This window comes from Passer domesticus, chromosome 1 (assembly GCF_036417665.1).
Source record: "Passer domesticus isolate bPasDom1 chromosome 1, bPasDom1.hap1, whole genome shotgun sequence".
Classification (NCBI taxonomy): Eukaryota; Metazoa; Chordata; class Aves; order Passeriformes; family Passeridae; genus Passer; species Passer domesticus.
The window spans coordinates 134,581,402-134,602,536 of record NC_087474.1 but is presented as its reverse complement, the minus strand read 5'-3'; the positions used below and the strand labels follow the sequence as shown (position 1 = coordinate 134,602,536).

Genomic DNA, 21,135 nt, shown 5'->3' with positions numbered 1-21,135 from the left:
ACTCCTACTCTTTCCATTTTTCCCCTGATGCCTGCTGTACCATTGTTTTCTAGATCTGTCATCATTACTTCCAGCAGTCCCTGAACATAGGGACAGGATCTGTAAAACAACTGCCAAAACCCTTTTCCCCACACTTCCTCCTATCTGCAGCTCTCCTGGGCTGTATTTAGTCTACTTTTTACTAATTTTGAATACAGATAAAATGAAAACAACTGCATGGAAGAGTCAAATGACACTTTTGAGAGATTACTTCAACTTTTAAGTTTCCAACTTAATAAACATGGCTCTGGAGGATGAGGCTTACCTCACCTGCATTTATAGCACTCCTTTGCAAAGCATGACTGGGAAACCACCATATAATTAAACCCCACTAAGATTACATGTTCCAGATTTGCAAAACCATGAATTGCAGGGAAAAAAAAAACACCTGCTCTAGGATATGCAACTCAATTTAATACAGCATTCTGTAAAACAACTTACCTTGTAACTCACAACAAACAAAGCATTTTGGAAAATCAATTTTTGCTTCAATTTTCCTTTTTGTGATGAAGGAACATTACCCCTCTCCCATCAGCAAGCTCAGCAATGTCCTCCTGCCCCTTAACGTGGCAGCCAAGAACCCAGGCATTGCTAGAGCAGCACCTGCTTTGTATTTCCTGAAATTACCTTTCATTTTAGTGAGTTTGGATACAGACTGAACTTTTCCACTCTGCAGTCAACTTGTGAAGTTGATTCATATGATGTTTCAAGAAAGCCTTTGTCAGAACAGAGATGATCTCACTAAAAGAATGGATGCGAACATCTCAAGGATGTGGCTATTTAGGTGTCATGTTAAATTAGTACTCTTATAGTTCAAATAGTTCTGAAAAAGATCCTACACATCATCAGTTTCTATAAAGATAGAATACAGAGGACATTGACAGGTCTTTCTTTAAAATTCTGTTACTTTTACATGTTTCTAAATAGTAAAAAACTACAGAACAAAAAATATTAAGTAAATATGTTTATTTTTATTGGATTTTTTAATGCAGAAATAGTGTTATTTCAATTAGAGGCTTACAACCCTGTTTCATTGTTCTTTGTGCCAAAACAAGAGACAAGAACACTTTGGTCAATTGCATTTTAATTAAGAGTCCAGCTGTGGTTTCAGATGTTTATGCACAAACTTCATTGGCAGCAGGATTGATTACATTTGTACATTAAATGAGAATTTGTCTCAAAAATAATTAAAAAGACTAAGGACTCTTCTTATTTTAACACCCTTTTTACAGAGAAAAGCCATTTGCATACATGAATAAAATATATACGAAGGATACAAAGACCAACTTCACAAAATTTATGTCACCTTGACTGCTACAATATTAAAATGGAAATTAGTCTTTTAATAAAGAGAACCAGTTGTGACACAAGAAGAAATAGCTCTTCCCCCTTCCCATAGTTTTAACTACATATAACTCGGTGAATACAATTTTCAGAACAGATCTCTGTTTCACCTGTCCATTGTTTTAAGAAAGCAAAAGTTTAGCTCTTTATCAGTGATTGTAACACAACTTCCTATCCTTTCACATTTTATGTACCAAAGACCAAAAGAGTTTATAATTTCCAAGAATGCCTTGTGGATTAACTGGTGCAGCTCAGAGCTGGATATGGGTAATTCTGAAAACATCTACTGAAAAATATGTCTTTAATGGTGAAAACAATTACTTCTCTTAACTGAAACCTCTTTAGCATGCAATCAGACAAGCTTCAAGGGACATGTGCACAATAGGAAATTGTCTTGTAATTATTAGTAGCATCTTCCTTCTTCCTTTGAACTATTAACCAAAGCTAATGTTAAAGCAGTTATGAAGAACCAAATAGATTCTCTACTTCCATTTTAACAGTAGGATTTGCCTAAATAAATGTAATCCTCTGAAAGTGAAATTCTCATTCCACAACTCAAGTTTCAGACCTACAGCTGGAGATCTGTGTAAATGCAGCAAAGGACACAAAACAAAAACACCTCTTATTTCTAGAGGTTGCCTCTCTCAGAGCCACCCAACAGCAGCCAGGTCCTAGAGGAACGACGCGCTCACCATCCTGAAATACCGCGGCTGAGTTGGGCGCCAGTTATCAACCAAGGGGTGATTGGGTTCGTTCTCGGCGTTCTTGGAGAGGCTGCGGAGCTTTGCCATCTGCAGAAGAGCAAAAAAAGTGTCTTGATGTAAATCCTTTGGGATCAAATCCAAAGCTAAGGAGGCTGGTCCAGCTGGGGAAACAAGTCTCCTTCAATGTTGTGAAGATGTCCTTCACCCCACCACCACAAGAACTGTACTCTGTTCTTTTCCTGGCAGTGATATTCTTATGAATAATCAAAACAGAAAAATGGGTCCTAGCTGAACAGAATTGTGAAAAATAGTGTCATTTATATCCTGTCTACAGAACTGTGTACAGATACAGAAACTGTGGGAAGCACTCAGAAAATGTGAATACAGCAGCACCTGCTGTAATCAACCTCTCCTACTCTAACCTCACCTTAGTGCCTGATTCTTAAGAATCCTTTAGAATTACAAGGTTTTAAAGCTGAATTATAAATTAATCGTTCATTTCCATGGGACGTCTGCAGCAGAGGATATATTTTGCTGCAGTGACACAAGGAGTTCATTATTGGTAACAGGAATTGGAATTTAAATCTGGATGAAGACTTGGTCAAGGTTTCAAATGGTTTGTAAACAAGGTCTACAGCTTGACTCTCCTTGGTCATACCAAGGTATGTTTCCTTTTTGGAGGGATGTCCTACGAAGAGTTCTGCCCATACTCATCAAAACTGTAATACTCTTTCTCTACTGCTTTCTAGTTTTCCAAGGATGCAACATGTATACACATACCCTATATTCATTTCTTATCACCACCATGCACTGCACTAGACCCAAAGCACATCAGCTGTGATTCAGACACTTGAACCTGTCCCTGTTTGAATGACTTACCATGAAAAGCACACACACATTTCCCATGCATAACTCGAAAACGTAGCCTCATGCAGGGCATGCATCACCTTTGTTCAACAGGAGCTCCAATGCACTGACATATCTACTTTTCAGTACAGATTTCAAGGCCAATACAAGCAGAACTTTTGCCTAGGTTGTCAAACCTGGATTCACTGTGATTAAACTTCTTCCAGTTTATGGACTGAGCTAGCTTGGGCATCTCAACATTACTGTTCACTGAACAGTTCAGAAAAGCCAGCCATCCTAGTCAGCCTGAACAACGATGAGATCACATTTATAAGCAGCATAACATGCATCCGATGGATTAATATTCTGAAATTAAATTTCAGAGTTGACATGAAGAATCATTTGTACAGGAAGATATGAAAATATTCATCAGTTTTGTTAAAACTGATAAATTATGATTGGAGAAGAGTGCTGGAGTTTATTATTTGTGGAAGATCTGCTCTACTCAGTAAAAAACCAACATGTGTTCCGGCTACAATTACATAAAGATGAAAAAATTAGTCTGCAATTAGACAGAGTTATTCCACAGCTAAATTCCCGTTCTTTCATTAAAAGTAATCTGAGCAGCTAGGCCACCCACACTCTATCTCCCTGGGATTTCTAGTGAATTGATTTTCCTGCATTGCACTGATTTGCAGCGACTGCACTTCCCCTTGTGGCTAATATATGGTTACCATCTGGCTGCAAAAGCATCCAAGAAATCCACTGCAAATGCACACACACTTAAAATAATCACTATTAATGAGGCTGCCATGGTACTACACTGTCTAGGATTAGAAATAATTGGCAACACAATCCTCTTATGAATACATTATTTAGAGTGCAGGCACTCTGGAGTGAGGGAAGTATTTCTATTGTATTTCTAGACAATAACTCACACACGCTGCCAATTCTGCCTGAAAAGCAGCTACCTCAGGGTAAGAGCCAATGTCTCGTCTCTATGTAGTAATTTCACCTTTAACTTAAATGTTCCATTTTTTCTACAGGAGGAATGGTTAAAGAACAGTCTGTATGTTTCCCAAAACTCACTAATTTTAGAACAACTGAAAAAAAGATCATGACCCAAACACAACTGTAGTCAAAATGTCTTTTCATGAAGCTGGATTAATAATGTGATTAATTCTTTCTTTAAAAATGCATTTTAAATCAGAGATGCTCAATAATGACTACACTTTTCCTAATATAATCTGTAGCTGACCTTCTGTAATATAAACATCTAAGATGATTCATTTTGTGGAAAGCAGTCAGACCATATTTGTATTTTTCACAGAAGTACCCACTTTAAAATAGCCTCCATATTTTAATTTTTGGATGGACAAGGAAACAGAAGGCAGAGCAATTCAATGAGCTCTGAAAATTAAGCTGTAAGTTATATGAACACATGACCATTTTTCATCTATTGCCAGCTAAGTTTCTCATCGTACCCGAGTTCTATTGCTTAAAAGATAAAGAGCCACTTAAATACAAAGTACTAGAAAATAAAAATATTTCCCTTTTGTGGTAACACATGCATCAATGAATACAGTAAACACAGTATAATCTTGAAAACTTAAAATGAGAAGTTATGTGTCTAATTGTAATACCTACATGATATATCCATCCCTTAATTAATATTCTTGTGCTTTGTATCCTGGAGCCTTGAAATTTGTGGTACTGCATCATTATAGTCTGCTGACTAGAGGAATAACCTCGGGTGGGAAAACTGACTTATATGTGGTAAGATTAGAATTATAGGCTGAAATGTGCTGAAAGCGGGCTTTCAAATTCCTGTAAATGGATTGGGGATAAATTAGGAGAGGAATTAACAAGAAATACTTCTTTACAGTAAGTAACTAAAAAAGTTTTTGATATTAACAATACATTATAGTTAACTGATGTTGCTCCAGTTTGTGAAAATTTAGCTGGTATACCTTCCAGAAACAGATATCAAGCATGTAATTCAACACTTCCAACTTTACACTCCCATCTGCAGTACAGGGCAGGCAGAATCACCAGTCCCATTACATTCCTGCTCTGATAAATTATGTTTTTGAAAGAAAACTCTATCTACACTGCTGTATGTTTTTACTGATTTAAAAAGCTCTCTGATATCTGTGGACTTGAACTACCATGGTGTTGGATATGGGGTAGTTCTTCACTCCTCTTTTAATCCAATAATTTCTCACAAATCCAATGACTGTTGTCCTTGTCAAAAGAATAAATTCAGGTCATTGCATGTAAATAAAATGAAGGGCAGAGTTTACCTGGTCTGAACTGACTATGATGGGCTCTCTAAGAATAATCCAGGTAACACACTCTTCGCAAGGTGGAGTAGTGACAGATCCGTGGTATGTCCAGTAGTCATGGGATTTAGGGAAAAGAATTGAAGGATCGAAGTTTGGAAAAGGAGCATTTTTCCCCTTTAAAATAAAAACAAAAACACAACAAAACAAAACAGAAAACTCTTCAACAAATCTAGTCAAGATTTGTTTGCAGCTCTGTTATTTAAAGAAACAGGGAGTGACTCAGATACTGCACATGAGGAAAGTAAGCACAGATCTACATGAGATATAATGGTGCAGTGAGACAGGGGGACTGAATGACCCTCACAGATGGGCCCAGAGAAGCATGACAAAACAGAAAACTCCATGATGCTGCTCCTTGTACCTCAGCTAACTCATGTGAAGCAACGTCCAGTACCAGTGTGTTTCACTCATTTCTGTGCAGAATACTCCTCCTTCTGGCCTCCTTTCTTACAGAAATTCTTTCTATCTATTGAATATTTCATTAGGTCACCATATAACAAAGTGAGACAGGTACTACTTTTTTAATATTTGTACTAATAACAAGCAAGACAGCCTATGAAATGTGAGATTTATCACATAATGTTATCTAAGACACAAACATCTAGCCAGTGGTATTTCCAGAGATCCATTAGGCAGCATATTAAGACCAAATGGGCCAATTTATAAATATGTCTTTTATTTGGCACTGCCCACTGAGGCAATAAGGTCCCATGCCTATTTTTTAGGTGATCAAAGACTGGGTAAATTGCTCATTTTTGCCCAACTCATATGCCCTGCTAAAGTCAAAGAAGGCTCATAAGTAAGTGGAAGAAAGGACTTTTCATGTTAAGGAAAAGCTACCCATGGTTTTGTTCCCAAATATATTCTAGAAATGTTGCAGAGAAGAATCTGAAAACTAGGAAGTCAGACATTATTCTTTATTTTTTTGTCCTGAGACTTTGAGCAATCTTCCTGTACAGAAAGGCTTAACATCATTACCTTTGTTTTGATAGCATTTATTTCTTCAAGAATTCTCTTCATCTCTGGTTTGGGAGTTTCCCCAACCTGTAAAGAACAAAGTGTAAGCTAAGCAAGGAGTTCTGTTTGACCAGGTTTCTTTTTTCTCCTATTTTTCTATATGAGCATCTATCAACTGTAAAACTGTGAGCATCTATCTCAACATGTATCAACTATAAAATTATAATGCATTAACCCAATCTACCACCCCATCAGCTTGGTAAGCTATGTCTTCTGTCTGTTACCTCTGCCTGTACCCTAACAGATATTATGATACAAAGGGGGACATTTAATCAGTACAGAAATTTTAGCATAACAGGTAATTTCACAACACAGATTTCATGGTAGAAATATTGTTTGCAATTTCTGATCTCAAAAAAGACATCCAGCTTTCTATCTCTAGTTCTGTATCTAGTGAATATTAATTAAACAAGAGAGAGCAACAGCTAATATTTCAGTCTAAGGCTGCATGCCCCTAAAAGGATTTTTAAAACAGGACGAGTAATATGTACTGCCTGTGAAATAGTTTTATTTGAGAGAAAGTTCATGAAAAACCTAGAAGAGATGCATGTCCTTGAAATCTGTCCCCAGTTAGCAAAAAAGACAGCTGACTGCTGTTGGTCAGAGGTCCACTTCTGACACATGTTCCCATTCCATGAACCACATAGTGACACAATAGCTGCAGGGACAAGTGTGTGTAGTTTTGGATACCACTTGAGATAATATGACTCATGCTCTGTAACTTGAAAGGGATACATTACTGAAAGTCAACCCCTTCAATGTGGCAGGATCCCTAGAAAATATACCCACCAGAGAGTTCTGCTTTGTTTAACTTTCCAAGAATAGAAACTTCATAGTATCAAGGCAAAGAAGGGTTGCATGCTTCTACTTACTTGCAAAAATATGGCCAAAACAGCAATCCCATCAGTTCTTCTCTTAGCATCAAGGTAATTACTGTATTTGGGATTCCAGTGTAACAAATGAAGCTTGAAACAAAGAAAAAGATTTAAAAACCCCCGTTATTGAACAGCAAGCCATCAGAAGGCTGAATTTAAAGTTCTTCACATAATTGTGTGAGTTTGAGGCAACAAGGAATGATACTGAGGCCTTCCAAAAAAGGGAGAAGAAAAAGGGACAGCAAAGTAATCTATTACTTATATCTAATAGCATAATTATACTATTTAATAACATATTTATGCTATTAGCATATTTATACTAATAGCATATTTATACTATTTTTAAAATAACCTATAAATATATGAATAAGAAATTGAAAAAAAATAACTGTAATCTCATGTTAAAGCTGAAGAAAAGTTGCTGACGTAATCAGGTAGACCATGCAGTTCAGACATCATCTACTGATATGTGACTCATTTCCATCTGGCATTCGAATTACAGCAATTCTGCCAAAGAATCTATATGAATGTCATTAATGTATATTATTAGTCTATATTTCTCATTTTCTTTACAATCCTAAGGTGCTAAAGAACCAAGGTAATTCATTCTTCCCCCCCCTTTCTATCACTGCAATTTTATACTTCTACTATAATTCTCTATTTTCAGAATACTCTTTTAGTAAGTTTGGATTGCATATGACTAACTCAGTCTTGCTGTGCTGTTTCACACCACACTGGTTTGAGAAAATGGAAACCTTTGTTTCACACAGAATTTTTCTTTTCTCCTGCTGTGAGAATGACTTCAACTTGATTTATGTTTATAAGAATCAATGGGACTAAGAATAAAAAGGCACAGATAAATAAACAGAAAGAATTCCCAGAAAAACAGAGAAATGACAAATTTTGTCCCACCAGAACAATAGTGTAAAATTTTATTTAACACACTGTTTTAAAGCAAGAAGTGGTGAGTCTTACCTCTCCTGCATACCTCACTCCATTCACAACATGCTCCGAGCCGTGGTCGTCAGACGAGCCCCAGTGGAAGTGCAGCTGCCGCAGCCTGTAGACTCCTGGAAGTGGCCCACCTCTCAGCACTGCAATTGATAATCTGCAACAGCATCAGACTCAAGGATCTCCCAACTCTTTTAAATGAAATACATGTGTATCTGCAATATTTACTCATGTATTTACATATTTGCTGTACAGATGCCCTATGTCCTGATTTTAGCCACACGTCAGGCAACCACCCTCAGCCATACACACCTACAGGCAGAGGAGAACTTTTGTGTCCAGGCTTCCATTACAGTCACTAGAGATCACTGATTTAATTCAGCTGCATGAATGTGCACCTAGTACTTTCTGGAATAGTCCAGAGACATCTGGACAGGACTGAGAGATCTGGTCCAGGATCTGTGGAAGAACTGTACATTCTAAACCAATATCTGGAGGCAATGGGAAATAGATTAGGTTATCAAACATGTCACAGGATGCCTGTGTTTGGGTAACCTAAGTAACCCCTAATCAGAACAGTCAGGCCTCTAGAGTAATTCTGCTTGCCTTAAAGTAGACACTCAACAGACAGTGACCTGAATTGCTCTCTGGACTTCTTGAACTCCAACTCTGTTTCCTCAAATGGCAGTTTAGATATAACCTACCAACTTTTAAAATCCCACAATAAGACACCTAAATATAGAGGTCTTAATCTCCCTCTGAATTAAATCTAGGATTTGCTGATGTGAAAGTACACAAATATAACCACAATTAAGATCAACTACTGAAGTGCTAGATGATAAAGAAATTCCCAGACAACACTACAAAATGTTGCATCTTATTGCAGGCTATGACTTATTTTTTAAAGAGTTATGAAATCACTGATGCTGCTTCTGCTCTAATAGCTGCTCCCTTCAGTTGTGGAAAAGAAGAAAGAATGCAGAAAATAAACTAGAAAAGCAAACACTGAGAATGCAAGCTATTTTTGTAAAGAAAAGTCCAGCCAGTGATGAATGATAGCTAATTTTCTAAATAATGTTACCATTTATAAATAATATTGTAAATGAAGGTGGTCTATCTGAAAGAATCAATGAAATAGAAAAATGTATTTACATTCACCAAGTACTAGAAGATAATCAATTGTCATTCACTTTTTTTGACAACAAAAGTTATAGCATTCCTATAACTTTCAGCAGTTTCAAGAACTGGTCTTTATATGCCAGAGGAAAATATCCTTCAATATGAAAATTATTAAATCCATTATCATCTCAAGAAATACAGCACTAAGAGCTGAGCAAGCTGTTTTTCTCAACAAATTCCTTTTAATTCTTCCCACAGACATTCATAACTGTGGTGAACACAGTCAGGGTAAGAGTAGTAGCTGACAAGGCCATCAATTCTCCATTAAAATAGATCTGTAAGGCCAAGTAATCCTCTTTAAGGTAAAAGTATGTAATTATTTCCACTGATGGGCCATCAGCAGACATTTTTGATTGGGCATTAGGTGAAGCTCTGCATCATCTCATGCCAACGCGTTCCAGTTTTACTCATCTATAAATAGGCAGTAACTTTACCTAACACACTTTAAGCAGAAAGAATGATGCAAACAACAGCTCCTGAAGGCAAAAAGGTATTTCCTTCTCTTTTAATTACAAGTGTGTAGTATTAAACATATAAATACAGGAAATAACAATGTAAGTAAATTAAACCTTCCTGCATTTTAAAAATGGAAAAATAAACAAAACCATTACAATAATTAAGTTCTCCAATATTTAAAACATTAAAAATCCCAAAAACTCTGTCTGCATAGCTCAAAGTTAGTAAGGTTGTTTTTTTTTTTATTTTTAAGCACGTGCTTTGCAACTTAAATTCTAAACATATCTTTATCCTCTTAGGCTTCAATACTATGCAAATAAAAATTCACAACCACGTAACAGAAAAAGAATATTAAATAAAAGTTTATAATAGAAGAGATGGTATCTTGATCTAATTTTTCTGCAATGTTAGTATAAATTATTTACATGTAACAGGGAATTTCTCTGACTATTATTACAAAGGAAATGTTCTCCTTAAATATCTGAGAGTCATGTTAGAATTACCAACGTGTAACTCCCTTAAACTTGCTGCCATTAAAGTAACACGGCCCAGGTGAAGGAATACACAAACCAGCTCAGGAAGACAGGGGAGAGGCACCTTTTTGGTGCCTTATTGTCGCAAACTCTCATGCCATTGCTCAGTGACTGACTCTAAATGGGTTTGCACATCACCCTCAGTGACCCATCAGTGCCTGATGCCAAACATAAAAATGTCAGTCTGTCTTGCCCAAATTCTGTGCCCCCCACACATCCACAGTGAAGAATGATCTATCACGGAACAATCCTGCATGGACACACACATGGACATCTGCTCTGGAAAAAAGCTCACCTTTTATTTGATCTGTCATCAGCTGAGCAGCATGAGACAAAATGGGCTAATAAAAGAACAGGCTTTTTTCACTTTCAGTGTAATCACTAGGGCAAGTGTTGCACAGTAAGATGTAACTAAGGCAAGAAAACCCTGTCTCTCACTCTGTGACACAGCAAAATGAAGGTGTCATGCAGTTGAGTGGAGATGGCTGCTCCAGTCACTTTGCCTTAGTTAGCTGGGTGCCCTTGACAACAGGAAAGTGACAAGAAGCTTTTCAAATATGTGCACTTGCTGAGCAGCTTCTGTAGGGGTCTGGTTGTTAATCCCTGCTAGTGTCAATTGTCATTTGCCCTCACTAAAAGTAAAACTGGCAAAGTTATGCCTACACAAATGTCTTCCCTGTTTGCTGTAAAGGAAGGTGAAAAAACCCACAGAGAACAAAGCAGACTCATGAGACCAGTTGTGTTTATAAACATGACAAGGAATGACTGTTCTAGGAAGATTTATGATCTTGCATCCTGCCAAATCCATAAAATGAACTGGTAAACCCCAATGAAATTAAATTAGTAATGTACTACTGTATGACAATTGAAAAGACATATTACCTTTGTTATGCTGCTTTATAATAGAAACTAACAGTGCAGTACAGAAACCACAGCTGTTTCACATCACTGTCACATTTTAAAAGTCATAAAAAAGCCTCTGCTCAGGACAGCATCTCTGTACTGAAACCATCCAGCTAACTGCAGGGATAAAATGTGTTTCCTAAAAGCTTTTGGAACTCAAATTTCAGTTCTCACTGAAATATTCTTTAAGCAAGCACTGAACAGATATGCAGCAGGATTACGCTTATTTCTGTTTGAACTTTGTACTCTTTTGCGGACAGACTGGGAAAGAGAAGTGTCAGACAGAAGTCTGTCAGCTTGCCACCCACCCTCACCTACACTATGACACATATTTGCCAGCCTGCTCATCAGTCAGCTCCCAAATCATCCTCGTTTGTGATCTGTGTGGCTGCCCCACCTCCAGGGGCAGAAAAAATGACAGTTCTCTGTGTAGCTGTAGCCTCAGCAGGCCCTTGACTAGAATAAAAAGTCAAGCACTTTTAATTCTAACAACGGAAATTCCAAGTTAACAGAAGCTCAAATGCTAAATTCCCTGTACCCAAGTACAGGAGTTCTCAATACCTTAATGCAGACATGACAAATGACAGATGTGTTGCTATACTGAAGGAAGAATTTTAACGTTGCTGCCTTTTGCCTAATGCAGTACAGCCATTGAGTGGTACTATGACTGCAGAAGTAGTGGTGCTATTTTTGTAACAGCTACTGATTTTTCCAGTGTAAATTCACCAGACAAAATGTTAAGTAACATTTTGCAGGAATCAACTAAAACTGGAGTGTCTATGGACAGACTTCCCCCTGGTTTAAAGTTACTGGGGTTTGTCCTCAGCCTATAATAACCAGTGGAAAAAAAAATTTTATTTACCACAAGTTGATAATCAAAGTGTCATTTTCAAAAATAAATGAGATTTCCCACAAACGGTATTTGAGGAAATGCTGGCCACAAGCCCTAATCATGCTAAAAGAGCTGATTAGCAACAAGCTCTGACTTCTTACAGTAACTGTCTCTATTTTTTTTTCTCATCATCCACTTTCAAAGCCACACATTTCTTTGACAGGAAAGATTCTGAAAACAGCATCAAGGTAAGCCTGTAAGAATGTGTGCCTGCACCGAGGTACTCCAAACCCTTCAATGTCACTCATCTGAAAGCCAGTAAAAGAAGAAGTAGGAATTTGGTTGATGAACAAATTCAAATTTTGCCAACAAAAACAACAAAGAGGGAAGATGAAGGCAGGCATCCATGTGATCTTAGTGTATCTCTATCCAGCTGCTCTGTCTGGGTTCCATCACCAGACTTTTGTATTTTACTGTTTCTCAAACAATCAAAGACTCTGGTGTAAACATCTAACCAAGGTATTACAACAATAGCCAAAGAGTCATTAACTGTAAGGAAGTCATATATCCCAAAGAACATTGTGACAATAGTCCCACCAGCTAGAAACTCTCAGGACACTTCTCTGATATGAATATTTTATGCATTTTAGAAATAAATGGATTCTGATAGTAGAAATAAGATGTCAGCCCTAATTCAAACCAAAAATTGGGTTACTGCTGGATCTAAAAGAGTATCTGAACTGCCAATCAGGCCAAAAAACCATAGCAGTGTTAGACTGCCAAAGTACCCAAGTTCTGGTGTGTTTTACTGAGCCCAGCTACCTAGAAGGTCTGATTTCAGCTCCCAGTTATTTTCTTAATTTTCAGACTCCAGCCCCCACCTGCAATCATTTTAGAGTGCATAAGGTCCATCTACATGGATACAGTAAGACAGGAAAATGAATCCACAAGAATCCATTAAATTGTATGGATAGGCAGCAGAGGCACGATACTGCTCCTACAGCAACCTCATCTGTCAGCAAAGCTTTCCAATTTGTAGCAGATTCTCAAAGTCAATCAGACTTTATAAACAGCTGGAAATAAATTCTCCAATTCCTTCCACTAGGCTAACCCTAAAGATAAAAGTAATAAGGCCTTTTTCAACATAATACCTGAATTACATTGGATGACACTCTAATTGTCTGAATTTAAGAAACTGTCCTCAGTTGTGAATTCTCCAAATGTTCTTGGCAGGATACACAGTGGATGTAAAACTTGGAGACATCCAAAGTAATTGATTTTATTATTCACCTTGGTAATTTATTCAGCAATCTATTTTATCCAAACTAATGAAAATGTAGACAGAAGTACAGATATGGGTATGACCACTATAACTGAAAAAAGTCAGGAAAAGAGATGTTTAGTTTTCTGTTTAACTCAGAAATAATTCAGATAGAGAGAGTGATAGACACATACACAGAGAGAATGAGTATCTTTGTCCAAAGGAATAAAAGCTTAAGTCCTATATGACTGCTATTGCATATGTATGTTTTGTGCAGCTGGTGGTTCTTTTACATAAAAAAAAGCCATTGTACATATCCTAAAAAACTTAAAATGTGTTCAAGTCAGTAGGAGTATGCACAGTGGAATTCGTCCTGCAATTAGCATTATATTAGAGAAAGAACACCACCCACAGACTCTGCAGGCAATGGTATAACAAAGGAGACATAACAACAAACACTGAATGTTTCTTGACTTCAAAGAGTTGAGATATACACCTACTTTCTTTGCAGTGAGTCACTTTTTATTTCTGAGATCAAAACACAACAGTTACTGAGCAGTTCATCTGAAAAAAATTCAGAACATTCTGAAACTTTTTGCTCTTTGTGGTGATTGTTGCATCCACGCTGTAGATTGCTGTGTCTGGATACTCCCTCCCATTCAAAATCTGAGTTATTTTCACAATACTTACACTTTTATTTTTATGCAGAAGATGCAATTGGTATATCTGATGCTGTTCTAACAAATAACAACAGATGGTAAAAAATGGTAATAGTCATGGAGACCTCATATACCACAGCTACATTTCTTTACTTGTGCATCATTTTATCTGACATCAATAATATTTTTCTTCAAATAGCATTGAAAATTCCTACTTTTCTAGAAAAGTTACAAAACTCTTGACTGCAGAGTAATTTGTGAGTTTTGATAGTATATTAACTAGTCCAGCGTACATAAATTTTGATCCTCAGTTTCATGAAACATAAGCAATTAGTCAAAAATCCATTAAATTAAATCAAATCTATGTCTATATATACTTAATATGAAACAATCTCTTAGTAAGATTTCTCATAGTAATTAGAGCTGTCAGTCCTAGTCATATAAAAAGTGTAAGTTTTAATGCAGATAAGAAATAAGTCTGTACACTGTATGCTGTCATAACTGCAAGTGAATAAAAGGTGACACAATTAAATTTATCAGCCCTATAATGTTCATTAAGACAAAACCTCATGAATGTCAAAAAGAGTTTCAACTGATTAAATACTGTGACATTGTGGCAACATCTGGCTCGTTACTTCATTTATCACAAATTACATGGATAGAGTTTTTAAATATTGTAATTTAAGATGTTCTGCAGGGCATCTCAAATAGGTAAAACAGAACTCAGTTCTCACAGATGAAGCCTGGGCCTCCTTCATCCTGAATAGCAACACAACTGCAATGACTTTTTGCAGCCCCAGAAATTTATCTTACACCTTAATTCACGCTGTACAAAGTTCCTTTGCGGCTCTTTCCATTCCCTGTGATTTTACCGATGAACTTTAAAAGGAGTCCCACACTTTAGCAGCAGCAGCACAGGGTACCCAGTCAGAGAAACCTGTACATCACACACAGGCAGGACACAGCACCCTTCCAAGAGCCTGAACATTCAGAGCAGGCTCTTCCATGCAAATTGAGAAACAGTCACTTACATATAATGACAATTAGAGATGAAAACAAAACCGACCTGATCTATCGAATGAATCATCAAATACAACTCTGCAGGTTTTCCCATTATTGAGGATGGTCTTAGCTGCACCAGGATCATAACTAGCAAACCATGGTAGTAGAGAACTATCATAATGCACCTCTTTGTTATTGATTTCAATCGGTGACTGATGGCGTCCTTTTGCAAAAGGGTAATTTTTGTGCCACTGATCCGGTCCTACAAAAAAGTACAGAGAAGTATCAGGAAAATCTTTTCCAGAGAGATAGGAATTATACTTGTTACAATTAACACAAGCTTGGCTTGGCTTAAGTATAGAGCATCATTTAAGTGCATTAATCGCCCAGTTGTAATTCATGCTCTGTCAAGAGTTTCACTGCATAAAAAGCAAACAGACTGATTTCTAGCTGGAATACTGGATATTTCAAGTTCTTCAACTGAACCTAAACTCTTACAGCAACCTCAAAACTGACTACAAGGAGAGTGATAATAGGCCAAGGAAGAAAACCAGAGGTGAATACTCAAGTCCAGCAGCGGCTAGAAGTATGATGGGATATACCCAAATGATTGAAATATGGCATCATGTAATCATATGGAAAAAGAAAAGACCACTGATCCCTGGACATGCCAAGAATTTGAAACGTGGATTTAATTACCATCATGGTTTCACCAAGAAGTTCATGTGGAAAAAGCCGGACCAATGCTGAACTGTTCTTCCTGCAGCAGAGAACAGGAACACTACACCACCAACACCCCAACCTCTCCAGGCAGGCGGGGTCTGCAGCCCAGCACTGCTCTTCCTGCATTAGGCCTGGCCTGAATTGGACATATTGCCATGTCCAATTTTAATTTACATTAACAGTAGGAAAACTGACTTTATTCAACTCAAAGACCCCCTGCCATGGACCTCTCCTTCTGCCACCTTTGCCTCTTCCGTGCCTGCGAGCGACAACCGAGCGGCCTCGGCCCCGCCACCTGCAGAGCCCCGGGCCCGTGTCCCCGCCATGCTCCCTCGGGAAGCGGGGCCCCGTTTGGCCCGGGTTTCGCTGCCGGGAGGAGCGGGCCGGGCGCGGCCCCTGCTCACCGTTGTCGCTGTCGTAGCCCCAGGGGTAGTAGTTGGGGTTGATCATGGTGCGGTGCCGGCGCCGCGCCCCAGCCTCTGCCGGCGGCTCTGGGAGGACGGCGGCCTCGCCTCACGGCGGCTTTTTATAGACTCCCGCCAAATCCATGCCCATCCCCGCCGCCCGAGGGCCGGGAGGGCCCCGGAGCCGGGGGCGGGGAGAGCGGCGCTGCCTCGGACCGCCCGCCCCGCGGGCGCTGCGCCCCGGGAGAGCGGGGGAAGGAGCCGGCGGGATAGTGCCGGGAATGCCCAGCGAGGGAAAGGGGCTGCCACCGCCTGCCCCGGCGCCGAGGAGATGGCAATATGGAAAAGCACGAATGTCCAGCACTAGGCACAGGCAGTGCAGGAATAGTTTTCAAATCCAAGAGACATAGGTGCGCATCCATGGGCGGCCGCGCAGCCAGATCAACCAGGGAGCTTTCGCCGGGCTGGCTGCTGAATGAAATGTGCAGGTTCAGGCAGGCTGGCGGGGCTTTTTATGGCTGTTTGTAGAAAGCCGCTTTTGGCGTGAGGCCTGTCCGGTTCGGAGGGGCTGGGTGTCTCCCCAGAGCGCGCTGGAGCCGTGTTTCCCTCCTGGATGTGTGGCACAGCCCTGATCCAGGGGCCAGCAGGGGGTGAGAGGATGAGTCCAACAGCTTTTGTGCAAATGGCTATCACAGGTTCACACCCTTCCCTAGGAAATTCCCCTGTATTCGCCTGGGTTCCAGCGCTGCTCCCTGCTGTGCGGTCTCCCGTTGCCTTCATAAACAGCTTCCCTGCAAAAATTCGGTGGCATTAATTGCTCCAGCCTTTAAAAAGGTGCTGCTTCCTCTACTGCAATGTTTCTTGGTAAATGGAAATCATTAAGCTAGCTGAAGATCCAGTTCCTGCCAGCTCCAGATAAAATCGTTATTATCAAATTAAGCATAGGATTTGTTTGTTTTGCTTCAGCTTTAATTCTCCTTTCATTTAGCAGGGTGTTATGCATCAGATTGCACTTAAAATTGTAAGCATGCTTGCTAGCAGGCATTTGTTCCTTATGTGACACACAGAAATCAAATGACTTCTAAAAATATTTGTTATTCTGACACACAGAGAATTGCCAGATGAGATAAAGACAGAGGTTAGCACCAATGGTGTGAAATGGATGAAGGGCTGACTAAGTAGAAGAAAAAACACTAGATTAAAAGATGAATTACTGTGATTTAAATTTTAGAAGACTTTGTGTATAAGAAGGATTGAGCTTATTTTACTTGCTAGTAATGAAGTGAGGTAAAAATGTACAAGTTGGTTGAAGAAAAATGCAAATGGCATTGGATGGAAATGTGGAGTCATAGTGCAGAAAAATTCAGTATCCCTGAATGTTGTGTAAACTACAGTGGGTAATATTTAGTAGGTGAAGGTGCTACATGGTGGTCTTGAATCATAGCCCTGGCTGATAGGTTTTTTTCTGATATGAAGAGAAAGAGAAGAAAGAAGAGTGGGTCTGTTGGTGATAACATGTCAATAAGCGTTACCAGGCAGGAACTGCTCACAGAAAAACCCAGGAGTGACCAAGGACATGTCACTGGAGCTGAAGAGACCCTGCTATGACCTCTGAGACAGGTCTGTTGGCCTCATGAAGCTGAATTACGATGAATTGCAACAGGTGCAGGGGAGACAAGGCCATTAAAGAGCCTCTTTTATAAGATGAGACTATAAAAGCTTAGTGTGCTTTGCATGGCAAACAAATGGTAAGAGGGTAAGTGACAGCTGTCTTTCTATGCACTTCATCAGAGAGGTAAACACCAACAAACTGAAGAGTTATTGAAGCTAAAGAGAAGTATTAGCCAATGAACAATTACATCTAACTTTGCCATGAATAATTTGAGGCAAGATAACAAATCAAGGTTTGGAATCACCCAAGATATTTCAGTGACTTTGCAGTATAAAAGTGGAGAGATGAACAAGGTAGACAGGAGCTTTGTATTTATGTCTGACAGAGCACATACTATTTCCCACCTCTTCCTCAGTTTGCACTTCCATTTCTGGGCATCTTCTCACTGCCATGACCCACAGACAAATCTGCAGATGCAGAACATGTGACATGAAAGTACGGTGTCTTTTAAATTGACTTTAACAGACAGATTTGAGGTTGTACTTTATGTCCTGGGTAGGAAGACCCAGGAATTTTTAGATACTGTAATTTCTACCCTGGGCTCTCAGGCAGAGCAATTTTTCAGAGTCAGTGTGTGTTCTGAACTCCTTGACATTTAGATGTGGAAATAAAGAAGGAGCAATCTAAGAAAATGTTTTAACATCAGACACTTTAATTCAGACCTTTAAATCAAATAAATAAGTTATTTCTGATGAAAAACAAATGTTCTTTTGTGTATATGCTTTCACTGAGCTCTTTTTCTGTAGGACTTGAGAGTCATCAAGAGGACCAAGTAAGACAGGAGGCTTTCTTCTGGCTTCTTCTACTTTGATCTTCTTCCTTATTCAAAATAGTGTTCTTACCCCTTTCCTCTGGATTTACTCCTTTCCCCAAGCCTGAATTTCCTGTGTCCATCAATACCTCTCTCCAGATGAAATACTCACTTCATTCTCAAAAAACACCTGTGTAGAATCCCTTGAAAACACTGTTCTTCTCTGCCAGTAAAAAGAAAGCCTTCAAAAGTCTTTGTTGGGCTCTTGATTATTTAATGTGGTCTGTGCAAGAGAACTGTTTTAAGAAAATGCACAGATGGCACAGAAGATAAGGTCAAGATTGAATTTGGTCTCAAGCAGAGGTGGTCTAAAAGGAGAAGGAAAGCAGCAAGGTAATCAGGAACACTGGGAGTAGTTCATGGTTACAAAGCAGACTAATGAGGGAGTTAGAAAAAGGATTCCAGGATTCTTGATAATTCACCCCATGCACAAAAATCTCTAGAACCTTGAATTCCAACAAATTTTGTAGTTCTTATATCTTGATGAGACACAGAAAGCTATTTCAGGGCAGACCACAGGTCACAATTTGGCAGATCCCCTCTCTGTGTTGTAACTAAAAAAATCTACTGGTGCTTTAGATAATGTTAAAGTCAGAAGTCAGATTTATCAAAAAAAAAAAAAGTAAGACAGGCTTGGGCTTTAATTTTAAAGTGATTTAAAGGACAGTCATTGAGTTCAGAAATGAAGATCATTCAGGAAGTGAGAATAAAATTCACCAGATAGCATCTGTCCATGGAAAAATAAACACACAAATTCAATACATAGATTCCTATAAAGTTTCTACTTAGTTAGCCATTATGGTGTTGCTGCAAGCATTACCCAGATGGCGTATATGCTGAAATGTAAGTCTCCATATTAGTGTGGATCAAATGCTCATGTGTGCTCTGGCACCGAGTAAGAATGATGTCATCACTTCATAAAAGCAAAGTGTGCATGTATGCTGTGAAAAATCCCACAACTTGGTTGCTCCTGTTCACTTAGGTATAGTTTATATTTATTTGCATTGAATTTAAAGTGTAAGTCAGAAATGAAAAGGACTAGTCCAGTGTTAAACAGGTGATTAAGTTTACCAGGATAGTTATCTAAAGCTTGTATAAACCATTTATTCTCAATCTTCGGTAGTAAGTGATGTGATAAAAGTGTTAGTCGTAAGATCCAAACACACATAAGGAAGGTCTGGAAGAGAAACCCACAATCTTTATAAACTTAAACAGCAGTCCCACTTCCCAGTCTAAAATGCTCCAGCTCTTCTTGCTGTTCCTCTGACCATGTTCACTGTAGCGTGCCTTTATGAGAAGGTGTTTAAATATTCCATGAAATGGTTTTGATGTAAGGTGAACCTCAGCACTTTAGGATTATGGTCCAGATTCTGCTCCTTACCTACCTTTGTAGAAGGGCTGAAATATATCAGAACTTAAATAGTTCTGCAGTATAACTAATGAGAGGCAAAGTCCTAGGACAGAAAGTGCAGCATGAATCCCCTTTCCTTATGTGTCATGGAGAAGTGCTCACAAAAGCTTCTTCTGTGTCAGCAAATAAAAAACTCCAAGGAACATGATCGGAGGGAAGATCTGCAATTGTGAGGATACATCAGCAAAGCCTTGATACTACTGATGGTGCTGAGGACAAAGATACGAAAATTACTTCCAGAAATAGATGAAGAGGTTGTGTTTGCTCATGTTTCATAACTCACTTCCAGAGGGTGGAGGAGGTTGCTATTTCTAGCAATCCTGACATAGCGATTCCTCCCAAATGACTTTATTTAGGCTTTGCTCAAGGGACCAGGAATTAGTACAAGATCCTTGACTGATTAGCAGACTATCACCTCTATATATTGTTTCCATCCTTCATGATTATTCACTTCTGCTTTTGGATGGATAAAACAAAAGATCATTAACACAAGAGCCTGTAGTCTCATTTTGACCAAGTACAAGGATAATTCCTGTTCAAAGAGGCAGAGGCACATAGTTGGCCAGGAGATTTAGGCTGGGCAGTTATATTTACTTCTCAGACATATGCTTGGACTTTACACTTGAGATAGATATTTTTCCACATAATACTAATCACCTTTAAAACTAGGGATTTGACAGTGCGGATGGAGAAATGTTTGAAGCTTATTCTGAGTTTAGGTAGAGGGCATAGACAAATATGATTTAATGAAAGGCTGTTCCTTCAATCAGATTGATACATTTATCAATCTAAGAATGACTGTATTTCTCTGTAGAGTAATTGTGTCATCAGTCCTGGATTTAGACATGTAATTCCAAAACCCATCAGATGAGAATGTCTAAATTTTGCTTTGATTATAAATATAAAGGTAAATTTATTCTTTCAGGTTATCTCTGTATCTCCCACAGATCTCAGAAACTATGACACTTTCATCTCTATCTGCAAAAAATTCCACATACTGTCATTTTGCTGAGAAAATGGTAAAATAGAGACAAAGCTCTAACACAAGCTGGCCACACAGAAGGTCAAGCTATAGAGTCAGTGAAAAGACTTAATGTGTAACCATAGAAGTTAATGAATAGCAGCCACCTTCTTGCATAATGGAAGAGTAAAGTTTAGGAAAGTTCTT

The 21,135-nt window shown here is 38.7% G+C and overlaps 1 protein-coding gene across 1 annotated transcript; it reads right to left on the bottom strand.

Annotated features, from left to right (window-relative positions):
• Positions 1-990: 990 nt before the first annotated feature.
• Positions 991-16,512, bottom strand: LOC135281639 (carbonic anhydrase 3-like). The gene is made up of 7 exons (XM_064390682.1): positions 16,074-16,512; positions 15,011-15,208; positions 8,146-8,264; positions 7,168-7,260; positions 6,257-6,322; positions 5,237-5,392; positions 991-2,174 (listed from the first exon to the last, which is right to left on the bottom strand). Exons 1-7 carry the CDS (start codon positions 16,117-16,119, stop codon positions 2,055-2,057), a joined length of 798 nt encoding a protein of 265 aa, XP_064246752.1. The 5' UTR covers positions 16,120-16,512; the 3' UTR covers positions 991-2,054.
• Between the last annotated feature and the right edge of the window lie 4,623 nt (positions 16,513-21,135).